General features: G+C 41.9%; 1 protein-coding gene across 6 annotated transcripts in view; it reads right to left on the reverse strand.

The window, feature by feature from the left end:
• Positions 1-15,379, reverse strand: part of VPS13D (vacuolar protein sorting 13 homolog D) — a 283,963-nt gene that overhangs the window by 223,773 nt on the left and 44,811 nt on the right. For all 6 annotated transcript variants that reach the window (XM_034955636.3, XM_034955634.3, XM_034955631.3 and 3 more), the window contains 4 exons: positions 12,589-14,802; positions 10,979-11,130; positions 6,889-7,920; positions 2,379-2,469 (listed from right to left, as the gene is read on the reverse strand). In XM_034955636.3, coding sequence (XP_034811527.3) covers positions 2,379-2,469; positions 6,889-7,920; positions 10,979-11,130; positions 12,589-14,802 — 3,489 coding nt within the window. The remainder of the gene's footprint in view (positions 1-2,378; positions 2,470-6,888; positions 7,921-10,978; positions 11,131-12,588; positions 14,803-15,379) is intronic.

Here is a 15,379-nt window from a genome sequence, read left to right on the forward strand (position 1 = left end):
GTACAGTGGCGCGATCTGGGGTCACTGCAAGTTCTGCCTCCCGGGTTCACGCCATTCTCCTGCCTCAGCCCCACCGAGTAGCTGGCACTACAGGCGCCCACCACCATGCCTGACTAATTTTCTGTATTTTTAGTAGAGACGGGGTTTCACCGTGTTAGCCAGGATGGTCTCGATCTCCTGACCTCGTGATCTGCCCACCTTGGCCTCCCAAAATGCTAGGATTACAGGTGTGAGCCACTGCGCCCGGCAACATTACACATGTAAAGGATAAAACCTTTATAAATACAGACAGAAACTTGATGCTTTCTGAGATGAGACCACTAACTAGAATTAAACATCATTAGGTCTATTAATTATACTCTGGATAAAAGAATAAAGGAGGACGTGTCAGAAACATGTTAGGTATTCAAGCAACATTAAGCATGTTTTAGTATGATTTAATGAAAGACCAAAATTAATGAGGTAGATAGGCACTGGAGACACAGATTTGAAACTACTCTGATATATGAGTGAAGTTTCTGGAAGGCGGAAAGAAGAAAGAAGACGTGACTGAAACATGTACGACTAGAATGTGAATCTATAATGAGTCATTATTAACACTGTATGGATACTAAAAAGGAATATTCTGAACTGTTGCCTCTGTAAAACAAAATTTATTACCATAATTATCGTTATAAAACAATTACTAAGGTATATTTGGCATGCTAGTTCAGCTCCCAGTGAATTGAAAACACAATTTTTTTTTTAATTTTTTGAGACAGGGTCTCACTCTGTCACCCAGGCTACAGTGCAGTGGCACAATCATGGCTCACTGCAGCCTTGACCTTCCAGGCTCAAGCAATCCAACCACCTCAGCCTCCTGAGTCGCTGGGACTACAGGCACTGGCCATCACAACTGGTTAATTTTTACTATTTTTGTAGAGATGAGGTCTCACTATGTTGCCCAGGCTTGTCTCAAACTCCTGACCTCAGCCTCCCAAAGTGCTAGGATTACAGGCGTGAGCCACCGTGCCCAGCCACATACTTATTTTAGATACCTAATGTCTTCTAACAAAAATAACCAAGCTTTTACCAATCTTAAAGGCCATTAACAGGAATACGCTGTAAGAAGAAAAAAAAAAAAAAAAAGCCAATCTCCTCTAAGAAGCTTTTCTAAAATAATTGCACAAGGCATGAAACCTCAGCCTCAGTTCATTCCTTCCCCAAAAGATATTCTTGTTTTTACTACAGCATCAACATGAGCTTTGTAATCTTCGATAATTAGGGAAGGAAAAATGTTTTACTTCACACTTCATAAATCTCTACTAAAGGCTGGGTACGGTGGCTCACGCCTGTAATCCCAGCACTTTGGGAGGCCAAAGTGGATGGATGGTTTGAGTCCAGGAGTTTGAAACCAGTCTGGCCAACATGACGAAACCCTGTCTCTATAGTTTAAAAAAATAAGTTAAAATATTATTTTTTTAAAATCCTACTATTTAGAACCTGATGTAGCTGATCACTTGTATTCAACTAAGAATTTTAACTTACAAAGTCCCATTAGAGAGAATGCTGGCCAGGTGCTGTGGCTCACACCTGTAATCCCAGCACTTTGGGAGGCAGAGGCAGGAGGATGACTTGAGGTCAGGAGTTCGAGACCAGCCTGGCCAACACGGTGAAACACCATCTCTACCAAAAATACAAAAATTAGCTGGGCATGGTGGCATGCACCTGTAATTCCAGCTATCTGGAAGGCTGAGGCACAAGAATCGCTTGAATCCAGGAGGCAGAGGCTGCAGTGAGCCAAGACTGCACCACTGCACTCCAGCCTGGGCAACCAAGCGAGACCCTGTCTCAAAAACACAGAATAAAGAATGCCAGCTTTGCTACAATGTCCTCCTGCATAACACCATGGCCTCTACTGGTAGCTCCCCCAATTTATGACTCTAGATGCAGTCATATCCTCTGGTTTCCCAGAGACAGCCCTGTTGTATGCCCGTTTTCTAGGGGTAATTATATTAATGATGTCCCCTTTAACTCTCAAAAATATCCCAATTTGAACAAAAAAAAAGTTATATGGGCACCCTAGATAGAGTCTGTTGAAAACACAGATAGACACCAGGGCTCCATCTCAACTTAATCAGATTCTTGGGAAGGAGATGAGAGACAGGAGGAGGGAAGAGGCTGTGCCAACACCTGCACTTTTAACAAGCTATCCAGATGATTCTGATCCATAAGCCAGCATTTGGGAACCACCACCATGAATCCTGGCCAGACTAATAACCACAATCAAGCCACTGCCACACCTTACTCAGCACGTGAGGACAATCAATTTGTGATCACAATGTTCAAATGCTGACCAGATTTTGCAAGTTTGCTTCCCTCCACCCCCCACCACTTACCAATCATTTCCAGGTGTGCTACTAATTTGGACACATTTGCTTTGGCAAGCTCACTGGTGGTCTTATTCAGCACTAGAGAAAGTGAATGAACCTAGGAACAGACAAGATAAAGCAAGGCCAATATTACTGGGGAGAAAAGGTATCTTTCAGGAAAACGGCAGACCAATCAAGGAAAATGCAAAAAGGCTTGGGAAACTTGAAGGTAATGCTTTTAACAATGCCAATTTCACTTCAGCTTTCTTAAGCCAGAGAAACCACGACCTGAGGACAGGGCGGAGACTGGACAGTCTAAATTTCAGTTTCTGTGGTGCCTTCTCTATGCTTGCCTTGTCTATTTTCTGTTCATGAGATGCTTTACATTATAAAAACAATTTTTCTCATTTTGGCATTCATCATTAATATTATACAATTCTATAGTAACTCAAACAGATCCATTAAATCTCATTTTGATAAATTTTTCAAAACAAAATGATAAATATGATTTAGAATCCCATTTACTGCCTCTGAACAAATATTTAATAGAAGCCCACCATTAACCAACTGAGACTTCACCTAGAAGCCATAATCAAAGATTTTCTTTCCTAGGGACAACTACAAATAGAAGAAAAAATCCCCGGTCTTGGAAGTAGCATTCTTTGTAACAAATAAATTTCATAATGCAATATTGTAATTGTAACTATTAAAAAGATCTTATATGTCTAGGATTTGTTGAGTCAGTTCCCAACAACCTTTTTTGCTTTGAGTAACATCACAGGGGACAAAACATTGATGGAAGAGAAGGAAGGAGTGAGGAAAAGACTGAGAGCAGATTTAATCTTCAATTCACATCCACCACTCCCTAACAGCAGGGACCATGCCTTCACCCCTTTGTCTTCAGTGCCTGCCACAAAGTAGGTACTCAGGAAATGTCTGGTGCATGAATAATCAGGAGGATAAAAAGATGGGAAAAGAAAAAAGGAATGTAATAGAAGGAAAGGAAGAAGGAAAATCATTTACAGAAGAAGACAGAGAAAAAGCAATGGGTTATTATAGTTGGAGCAATGACTTTGTGGGGGGAACTCCAGTTCCCTTGCGGTATGATTTCTGACACTGACACAGACACAGAAGGAATCTCAAGGCAAGATCATCATGGGGGAATTAAAAACCTCTAGTCCGCTGGATGCAGTGGCTCACACCTGTAATCCCAGCACTTTGGGAGGCAGAGGCAGGAGGATCACTTGAGGTCAGGAGTTCAAGACCAGCCTGACCAACATGATGAAACCCCGTCTCTACTAAAAATAGAAAAACTAGCTGGGCATGGTGGCAGGTGTCTGTAATTCCAGCTATTTGGAAGGCAGAAGCACAAGAATGGCTTGAACCCAGGAGGTAGAGGTTGCAGTGGGCCAAGATCGCACCACTGCACTACAGCCTGGGCGATAGGGCAAGACTCTGTCTCAAAAAAATAAAATAAAAATAATGAAAACCTCTAGTCATTTAATTTTACCAAAAGAACATGTACACTGGGTCTAAAAATGCTTTGTTTGGAGGAATCCAACCACCACCACCACTTGAACCAGCTCTTCCCACAAATCTTAGTGTCACTAACAGATGATGATCAGACGCTGTATGCCTCCTGCCTCAATGCAACAGGAAGCACTCAGCAGCCCCTCTGGCATGTTCTTACCAAGCTGAACTGAATCTGATGGGGTCTCTAGAGCTAACATCCACTTGTTAAAATAGAGGATAAAAGAAGTCAAACAGTCAAACAAGAAAACAGACAAACCTAAAATGTGGGACACTCTACAAGGCACTAATCCAGTTTCTGTAACAAGTCAATAGGCGGTGGGGTTGGAGGGGGGCAGATACACTATAATTAAAAGAGATTTAAAAGACATGACAGCAAATGTAACATGGAACCTGACCTGGATCCTGATTCAAAAATATTCATGCATCAGGCTGGGCACAGTGGCTCATGCCTGTAATCCCAGCACTTTGGGAGGCCAAGGCAGGCCGATCACTTGAGGCCAGGAGTTTGAGACCAGCCTGGGCAACATGGTGAAACCCCATCTCCACTAAAAACACAAAGATTAGTAGGGTGTGGTGGCACACATCTGTAGTCCCAGCTACTCGAGGGACTGAGGCAGGAGAATAGCTCGAACCCAGGAGGCAGAGGCTGCAGTGAGCCAAGATCATGCCATTGCACTCCAGCCTGGGCAACAGAGCAAGACTCCTTCGAAAAGAAGGAAAGAAAGGAAAGGAAGGAAAGGAAAGGAAGGAAAGGAAAGGAAGGGAAGGGAGGGGAGGGGAGGGGAGGGGAGGGGAGGGGAGGGGACGGGAAGGGAGGAGAGGAAAGGAAAGGAAGAAAGAAATTCATGCATCGTTTTATTTAATTCTCCTTATTTTGTAAATGAGAAAACTTTGGCTTACAAAAGCACAGTATTCTACTGAATTATAGAGACCAACAGAATAGAAAGACAAGAAGTTTCTTAAACCATTCATTCCTCTACAATCCACCAATAAAAGGGTATTTTTGAGACAATCAGAGAATCTGATTATGGACTGGTGTTAGAAAATACCAGGGAATTCTTGTTAGTTGGATGTGACAATGCATTGTGCTATGTCCATTGTTTTTTTTAGAAATAAATACTGACGTATGTAGAGTGAAATGATATATCTGGAATTTGCTTTAAAATACTTCAGCAGGCAACGCGCAGTGGCTCACTCCTGTAATCCCAGCACTTTGGGAGACTGAGGCAGGCAGACCACTTGAGGTCAGGAGTTTGAGACCAGCCTGACCAACATGATTAAACTCCATCTCTACTAAAACTACAAAATTAGATGGGCATGGTGGCGCGCACCTGTAATCCCAGCTACTCAGGAGACTGAGGCAGGAGAATCGCTTGAACCCAGGAGGCAGAGGTTGCAGTGAGCCAAGATCATGCCTCTGCACTCCAGCCTGGGCAACAGAGTGAGACTCCATCTCAAAATAAATAAATAAATAAATACATAAAATAAAATACTTCAGCAAAGAAGAAAAGGCATAAAGTAAATGTGATGAATTATAGGACTGGGCAAATGGGGGTTCATTATACTGTTTCTCTGTGATGTATCTGAATTTTTTCACAATAAAAATGTTTGTCAAAAATTCTTATTTTAAAAAATGCATTGTTGAGGAACACTTATCCAGTCCTATTCCCTTGTAGAACCAGCCACATCAATCAAGGCAAAGCCCTCTGGGAGCACTGCATATTCAACACCAGAGTTCCTGACGCAGATCATCACAGACACTGCAAGAATAAAGTTCCAGGTACAGACACATGAAGCCCAAAGGAATGGCTAACGCCTCTCCAGGTTCCATCCACCTTGCTAAACCAAAGGTACCAGAGGCCTCGGAGTACTGGAAAGTCATTCATTCACCAGACACGGAACAAGAAAGGTAAGCTGGTCCTTTCCCATCTCTACCCTGAAATGTCTTCCATTTCTAGAGGAATGAGGCCTACTATCAGCATGGGAAATAAGAAAATGGCAACAGGATAAAATGTGATTCTCCTCCCTGACTTCTCCCCAGCAGGAAGTGCAAGTCCACACATGCTAAGACATGTGGATAAAGAACATCCTTGAGGCACACAAATGTTACCAGCCACGGCCGGGGTTCCAGGGCTCTGGACGAGTGCTAGTGACAGCAGGCCTATGTGCCCTCAAATGGGCTATTCAGGTTAACTGCTTTCACATCCTGCTGGTCTATCACACAGAGCAGAATAGCCTTAAACTCAAATGCTGTCTTTTTTATGGTTTTTTTTCTTAATACTTACAGTATGAGTATCAAGGACAAGTTATAAGTATGGTAATCCATGTAATATAAAAATAATAATGGCTACCATTCATTAAATCCTTATTGTGTGCCACACACTGTGTGGAGGGCCTTACAACAACCCTATGATGGGGGCACCACTGAACATCCTCAGTTTACTCATGAAAACATTAAGGGCAAAAGAGGCCAAGTGGTTTGCCCCAGGCCACATAGCTATATGGGTACAGTGAAAGTACCAGGACTCAAACTCAGGGAGTCCAACTTTTGAGACCATTCTTAACAGTTACGCTGTTGCCCTCAATGCAAGCAAATAATGTTCTGAGAGAATGGGGAGACAGAAACAAAAGCCACACTTTAAAGCTGCTATTACAGATTACACACTTTGCTAGGTGCCTTCCACAATCACCTCATTTAGTCATCTTAGATGATGGAAGATGAGGAAACTATGGTTCAGAGAAGCAAAGTAACTCCACTGAATTATAGAGCTCAAAGGAAAGGCAAGATTCTTAAACCACTTATTTTCCCTGCCTCCAGATGGGATTTACAGTAAAACCTTTCCCAAAATATTCACGTCTACCTTTTGTAGCAAACACCTAGAAGACTAGATAGCTCCCCTGCCAACAAGAGATATTTTCCAAAGTATGTAAAGTGCTTGTATTTAAATCAACAAGCCCAAATCCATTTTTAGAGCTTAAGGGAGCCAAAGGGAACTGAGGATACCTTGAGATCCAGTTTGGTGTTCACTGGATCCTGAAGTCCAGACTCCATGGAGGCATGTGGCTCCAACTTCACGTTGTGTAGAATGCCCTCAGGAGGCAGCCTCATTGCGTGGTTGTCTGCAGTGGAGCCGATTCCAAAAAAGTCTAATATCACAACCCAGGTTTGCAGTGTGATCAGCACATCCAAGCAATTAAAATCAACATCAATGTTCCGGTTAACTCGATTGTAACTGGAAGAGAATTCTGGATGTTTCTTATCTACCAAGAATATGTTGATGTGGACTAAGGAATCATCAAATTTACTCTTTCCAACAAGTATCTTGGGCTCATCCACTGTTGGAGAAGGAGGTGGGGTCAAGGGATAGTCCTTGTCTTGGACTTCCTTTTGCTTTTTCCGGGATGCAGAGGTGGGCCTTTGATACAACTGGAAGACATTAGGAGCTTCTTCCATGTGGGAAGGGAGAGACCGAGGCATATCAGGATATTCCACATTGGACACTGAGGGGCAAGACTGAGAAAGGTATTCTTTTTGTGCTAAACTAGATGGCTTAGGGGCTCCTCGAGACACCATCAGGTTCTTATATTTAGAATCTGGATTCTTCTCCAATAAGTCCTCCATCAGCAGAGAACGCAGGGCAATCTGAATAGATAAAGTCTGGGGATGGTCTTTACTGAATTCCACCTCAAAGTCCTGAAACTTTAAGCTCACAAGACCTTGGGCCCCCAAAGTCAGATCTCCACTTAGCTGAACCTGAAGCTCTGATATACAAAAGGTGGCTTGAATCTGAGTAAATGATTTGACTTCCTTCACTGACAATGACTTCTGAGAGGTGTTAGAAAGGCTGGAGTGGCTGAACAATCCATTCTCCTTCCTTTCAACAGAAGATTCTCCACAGGTACTGAGGGGAGGCAGAGGAGAATCAGGGCAAGGGGAGGAGGTAGCACTGGCTGGATACTTATTCAGATCTTCACTGTACACGAGATTGTCCAGGGTTTGTAAAACCTGCTCATATACATGCTTTGCTAACACCACCTGTATTGAAAAGAGAAAAATTCAGTTACTCTATTATTTAATGCACATAGATGTAATGCCCATAAATGTCTACAGTTGCTACATGATTCCTACATGAGGCTGTAAGTTACCTGATAGCAAAGACTATCTCTTTTCATTTATTTTCTGTCCTTACCTCTTTTTGCCCCACTTCTGTTCACAAGGCCCTCCCTCAGCACCCTACACAATAATCTACGTACAATAAGAGTTCAATAAGTACTGCGGATTATGCCTGAATCAACAAAGTCACTTTTTCTGACCCCACAAAAATGAATGCAGAAACTGAAGAGTGTTGACAAAAGTCTGGCGTGGATACACCACAGGATTGAGAAACAAGGTTCATGGTTCTAAAACTGGCTGATCATCACCAGTTAGTGTAACAGCCAATGTTTAGTACTGGCAGTACTTTTTAGATAAAAATGATGATGATCCATGATTCGTTATGTTTCCTTTCTCCTTTGCTTCATTTTTAATTACAATTTCTTATTAAAAATATTTTCAGCCAGGCACAGTGGCTCACGTCTGTAATCCCAGCCCTTTGAGAGGCCGAGGCAGGCAGATTGTGTGAGCCCAGGAGTTCAAGACCATCTTGGGCTACATGGTGAAACTCTTGTCTCTACAAAAAATACAAAATTAGCAGAGTGTGGTGGCACAGGCCTGTAGTCCCAGCTACTTGGGAGGCAGAGGTGGGAGGACCGCTTGAGCCCAGGAGGTGCAGGACGCAGTGAGCTGAGATCATGCCACTGCACTCCAGCCTGGGCCACAGAGCAAGACCCTGTCTCAAAAAAAAAAAAAAATTTTTCAGGCAAGTTTTTTATTTAATGAAGGGCAATTTTTAACAGAAGAATTCCAACCAATAGATACAGAAATAATGATGGAATTAGAAAAAGTGACCATTTTGTAACCCCTAATTAAATAATGTGTGCCATCGAAGTTCATTAGTGGAATAAACCATTATGTGAATGACTGACAGGGAATTTTGCAATGGAGAAATCAAGGCTCTTGCCACCTAAATACAATTATCCACTTTAACATCAATAAGAGAGAAAAAAGACCTGATTATGTGCCTCCTGATATAAAGTAATATGAAGTATACGGCACCACCTACCTGAAGTCTACCTCCCAACTCCCCTGCCGAAAAAGAAACCCGAATCCAGTCAAACCTATAGAACTAAACCTGTTCTATAGATTTTACAGGAAATATGTGGGAGAACAAGTTAAGTAGCACACGAACAGCCAAATCCAGAAATTGGGACATTCCACAGGACAACTGACTTAGTTCTACAACAAAATACGACATGGGGGGACAAAAAAGAGAGGGAAACTAGATGAACAGAGACCTACACAATGTATCACCCCAATGCAATGCTTCCAATTGTCTGTATCCTGATTCCAACAAACCCAAAACAAAGACATTTTTGAGATGATCCAAAATATTTCTGAAATCTGAAAATCGACTAGATAGTATCAAAGAATGCTCATTAATTTTGTAAGGCATGAAATACCACTGTGGTTATGTAAGAAGAAGCACCTAGTTTTTGGAAATACACTCTAAATACATAGGGGTGATAATGGCATGACATCTGGGATTTACCTTAAAATATTTCACCAAAAAAAAAAAAAAATAGATAAAACAAATGTGGCAAAATCTTCATAAGTGGAATCAGCGTGATGGGCACATAAAGCTCATTAGACTATTCCACTTTTGTATAGGCCTACATTCTTTCATAATCAACTTTTTAAAAAATTAAATTATTAAATTACTAATCAATTATTAAAGAATTCAGATAATTATCTTAAACAATTATTTTTAATGAAAGAATTATCTAAAATAACGTTTTGAAGATTTTCATCAAAACAACAGTTAAGTCAATGGTAACCATAAGAATAAGTCAACATAGGCCGGGCATGGTGGCACACACCTGTAATCCCAGCACTTTCGGGGGCCAAGGCAGGAGGATCACTTGAAGCAAGGAGTTCAAGACCAGCCTGGCCAACATGGTGAAACCCCGTCTCTACTAAAAATACAAAAATTAGCCAGTGTGGTGGCGAATGCCTGTAATCACAGCTACCCAGGAGGCTGAAGCAGCAGAACTGCTTGAATCTGGGAGGCAGAGGTTGCAATGAGCCAAGTTCACACCACTGGCACTCTAGCCTGAGACTCCGTCTCAAAAAAAAAAAAAAAAAAAAGTCAGTCAACATAATCCAATAGAATTTACTTCACATGCTAGATTTAAGGTGAAAAATTTGTCCTGGTAGCTACCACTGATGGGGCAAAAGCTTAGTCTGAGAAGGGAAAGCTTTGGAGTAGTTGTCTCAGGGGTCCCAGAGACCCCTGGGAGGAACCACAAATGTCAAAAGGCAGGCCCACTCCATCAACAGCACTCCTGGGTTACTCCTGAGCAGCTGCCAGACACAGACCAACTACTGTTGTGCCAGACACAGACCACAGACCGTCCTAAGAGCCTGCCTGTCATTGCTGTCTTATAATGTACTGCTCTTTGCTCTCGTCCCTGTGAAATCAGGGAAAATGACACTTTTGAAGGAAAAAAAAGAAAAGGTGTATACATACATGCATGCCCATAAAAAAAGAAATCCCTATCCTGGCCCATTTCATTTCAGAGAGGGCAGGACTAATTCTCTGTTGAAAGGATCTGTCCACAGCTCAGATGATCACAATGTTTCACAGGCTGCGTTAAGTATGTCTAAGTGTGACAAGAATGATATCCTCCTGGGAAAGGAGACTCTGACTTTGTAAGCAATCATTTCCCCATTTCTAAATGTCAATGGAATTAAGAATCTGCCGTCTTCCTCTAGATAACCCACCCCTCCTCCATATGAAAAAGGCTGACAAGATGGATTCCCCATGACAAAAGGATTCCACAATTATTGGAACAAGGTTTCAACAATGGTATTATGCATGGGTGATATATCTTTGAAAATATATATTCCTTCCAACATGTAATATACATAAATATATATCATATTTATAGAGTATTAATATAAACATATGACTTCAACTGCCCTGACATGAATTTACCTGAACTGGATTGACAAATTTTCCTTCAATCTTCATGATGCTAGAAGTTCCCAGGTCATCTGGGCTAAGAGAAAAAGTCAATTCAGATTCTCTCTCTATAGGGATCTTCTCCAGTTTAAACTGAATGGTGGTATTGTTCAGGATGTGAAAAGCTGGCATAAAAGAGACAAAATGATAGACCATAAACCTTAATATTTACTTCATTACTGCTGATTAAACGTAGAATATACAAAATATGGCCCATGAGTTACACTTAGACCAGGAGGGCAGGTTAGCCTGGCACCTGGGGTCTATGATTGAGAGCAAACCTTGACAGCTATCCTGAGGCCAAAACTCATAGCAAGCTGAGGTACAAGATACATTTACACAAAAAAAGAAACAATATTTTCATCACATGCTCCACTTGGTAGCTTCAAAGCACGATGTGGTGAACATTATTCCAGTCCAGAGACTACATTATGCTTCTCTGAGCCACCCAAGCTGGCATTTTCCAAACCAAATTATTCATCCTTACCTAGCTTTCAGATACAGATGTATCCCTCTTATTAGGACTAAATCAGAATCTAGGACAATACAAGTTCTAAGTAAACAACTTTTATCCAAGCAGAGAAAGCAATCTTTTGATAAGTATAAAAACAAATCAGTGAATTAACATCTGATGACCACAGAAGGGTAAGTTCTCAAAGGCATTAATTTCGTCACCAATAAATAAAGGCGTGCTCTAGGGCTTACCTGATCTCTGCGTGCCAAGACCAACAGATTGGACTGTTTGGTTTTAGCTGATCAGATCCAGAATACAAACATAAGCTTTTATTCTTAGAACCCTGGACCAACCCATTATAGAAGAAGATGGCAGAATATTAAAGAAGATAATATCCACAAACTATTTACATCAACCCCTTGAGGCATCTTGGGCTAAAATATTTAACTAGGAAGGATCTACAGCTTGGGAACAGAAAATCAGATATATTTGACCAAATTAAACAGTACTTTAACAACATCCATCCACTGAAGCATCTCTGTAAATGAGCACTCATAGTTTCAAGCTGGAACACTTCAAAAAAATAAATTCCTGCCTGGGCGCGGTTGGTCACACTTGTAATCCCAACACTTTGGGAGGCCGAGGCAGGCAGATCACCTGAGGTCACGAGTTCGAGACCAGCCTGGCCAACATGGTGAAACCCTGTCTCTACTAAAAATACAAAAATTAGCCGGGCGTGGTAGCGGGTGCCTGTAAGTAATCCCAGCTACTTGGGAGGCTGAGCCAGGAGAATCACTTGAACCTGGGAGGTAGAGGTTGCAGTGAGCTGAGACTGCATCATTGCACTCCAGCCTGGGCAACAAGAGCAAAACTCCGTCTCAAAAAACCAAAAAAATAAAAATAAAAGTAAGTAAATTCCTGTTTCGTCAAATATGACATTAAATGGAAAAGAGTGAAAACATGCCAACCTACTACAAGGCATTCTATTAAAACTCTTTGATTTCTTAAATATTAACTGAGGATTATTCTAAAAGAAAAGGATTTTATTGTTGCTGTTTTAAGCAAAGGACTCCGTGAGCTGCGTTTTCAATCATTAAACAAAATAGAACAAAAGACTGATGCTCCTCACCTTGACCTCTATGCAAAGATTCAAAGAAATCATGTCGTGTGAAATGAGCTTCCTCCTGACTGTTGGCACTGCCAGACCCGGAAGGTGGGCAAAACATCTGGCTTCCTTCAGACCCAACAGCTTCTCTACCTGCCAACTGGGTGCAATTCAAAGAATACAGTTTAATGTCCTTGATTTCCACCTGCAGACGGTCACTTCTGGATTCATCATCTCCCGCCACAAAATTCTGGATGAATATCTGTCCCAAGTGTCCCACCAACAACTCAGGACTCCCCGGCTTCCGAGGGATAGAAACAACTGGTGATTCAATGTTTATGTTCAAGATTAGCTTTACAGTGTCCAAATGAGACGAAGCTAGGTCAAACCCATATATTTCATTTTCTTCTAAGATAAAGGATTCCCGAGTCTTCCTTGGAGTTTCAAAGAGCGATACCATCTCGCTATACTCGGCAGTCTTGGTAGCTAGTACTGTGGTGACTTTGGTGGCTGCGCTTTTCAGCATACTTCGAAAATTTTCTTCCAGTTCATCCATGGATAACGTCAACTCCTTCAAAAACTTAGCAGAGTGGTTATAATGTAAAGAAGCCATCTTCAGGTTGAGAAAACACTCCTGTTTAGATCTCTCAACAAACGTGAAACTCAAAGCTTCAGTGAGGGCTGCATCTTCCATTCTGACAAACACAGATTCAAAGTAGCCAATATCACTGATGATATTTTCATAGCCTACAGAATTCCCAATGCTGACAACATACTGGTTTTTAACGTTATCTTGTGTCAAATCCATAAGCTGTAAACAGCCGAGAGAACCATTCATGTCAAACGTGCTACCCATTGAGACATTAACTTTGGTGCCACCTATACTTGCAGTTGCAATTTTTCTGCCATATTTCTCTCCATTTGCCATGTCCACTGTCCGAAGAAGCAGTAAGTTCAGCCTATGGATTTCCACTGCAACCTCAGTGTTTTGTTCATATGTAGACTGGTAAGTTCCTTGTTCTCTGAAGCTTCTTTCAAAATCAGTCATTAAAGGTTGAGGACTTAAATCATCTTTTTCCTTGGGAAAGGATTTTTGAAGAAAACCAATTAGCTCCACAATCGTCTCTGGATTGAGGATAATGTCTAAATTATTCACCTGTAGGGAAATCACCTGAAGAGTACTGTCTAAATTCATCGATGGGCACTCTGAACTCACAAACTGATATTCCAACTTAATAAGGGACTCTTGCTCTTTGGTAAGAATTTTGTCAAGTGAAACACTAGTAGCTGATCGGTCGTTCAGTGTAGCTCCATCAGTTAAGTGGGCCACATTCGGTCCAGAGACAGGAGACTGGGCCCTGCTATCCCGAAGGCTTCCCGTTGGAATATCAAAGCTCAAGTTCTTATGTGAAGCCATCAAAAGGTCAAAATCAGCACCATATGTCTGCATGGTATCCACCAGGAGCAAACCATGAACAGTTAGGGAGACTTCAGCATCATAAGGCCTCTTCACAAAGTGAGCATTGGTTCCAAACACCTTGAGCACAGAAATGTACCGGCCATTGCTCTCAACACCAAGCTGCATACAGTTCACTTTAAATTCCGCCAGGAGGAGCTGCGACTCCACCAGAACCTCGCGGGTATGCTGCTCCAACATCACAATGCTCTGGGTTAAATTCATTACGGAGTCTTGCAAACTTCCCCGCTGCTCCTCCTGGGGAAAAATCTTTTCTTTAATCTGAGTGTCAGAAGTTTTCATTTCTGGGGTGGTGAGGAGAGCAAAGCAATTCTTTAGTGCAGATATTTTATCTTCATTAATGTGGATTTTTAAGTCTGGTAAGTTGCCTGAGAGCACGGCTCCTGGATATTTGGGATCTGAAGTATAAATCAATCGACGCTCTAACTGTAGGTGAACGTTGAACTTCTCTACCACATGTGTTGGTCCCACGTCAATATCCTGGACATGCTTCCAATTGTCTTTCACTCGTCCAACCATGATCTGGAGGTCCATAAATGACAGCGAGTACCTCTCATACATCTTTGTGCTCATTAAATGTGCTTGAAGCTGTTCTTCACTGAACTCAACTCCAGAAAAGGGAGGTGTTTTCTCTCCGTTGCTGCTGCTTGACTCGGGAGGTGGGGTGTTAGGAGGTGTGGCCAGGGGAGTCTTATATTCATCATCACTAAACTGGGTCTCTTCAGATGCTGACCCATCCCTACTTTTCCTCCTGGAGTTATCTGAAGATAAAAAAAAGAAGATTCAAATATATGTCTGCTATTTCCCTCCTCTTTCCCTTAATGTAATAATTATGAAAGGGAGAGAATCAACCAACCCCAGTTTGTTTAAGAAAACTGAGGAAAACTCTTAAGCATAATATCTTTGTTTACCATTTTCTAAGTGTGAATTTACCTATAAATTTGGAAATCAAAACACAAATATAAAAAAGTATGGACACGAAAAAAGCTGGAGGCCCCCTGACATGAGCGCCACCTGCTGACCCAATGCTGCCTCCCCACTTCTCCCCTGCCTTGCCATGGGCGTGAGCTGCTTTCACCAACCCTTTCTTGCGTCCCTCTCTAGTCTTTTATTTCTTTTCCTTTTTCTGTGTGTTCATTTGTTTCCCCCACTGGAATGTTCTTTTATTTCAGGTGAAGTCTCACTCTGTCACCCAGGCTGGAGTGCAATGGCACGATCTCAGTTCACTGCAACCTCTGCCTCTCAGGTTTAAGCAATTCTACTGTCTCGGCCTCCCAAGCAGCTGGGATTACAGGCGTGCACCACCATGCCCAGCTAATTTTTTGTCTTTTTTACATT

The sequence above is a fragment of the Pan paniscus genome, chromosome 1 (assembly GCF_029289425.2).
Source record: "Pan paniscus chromosome 1, NHGRI_mPanPan1-v2.0_pri, whole genome shotgun sequence".
NCBI classification, from domain to species: domain Eukaryota; kingdom Metazoa; phylum Chordata; class Mammalia; order Primates; family Hominidae; genus Pan; species Pan paniscus.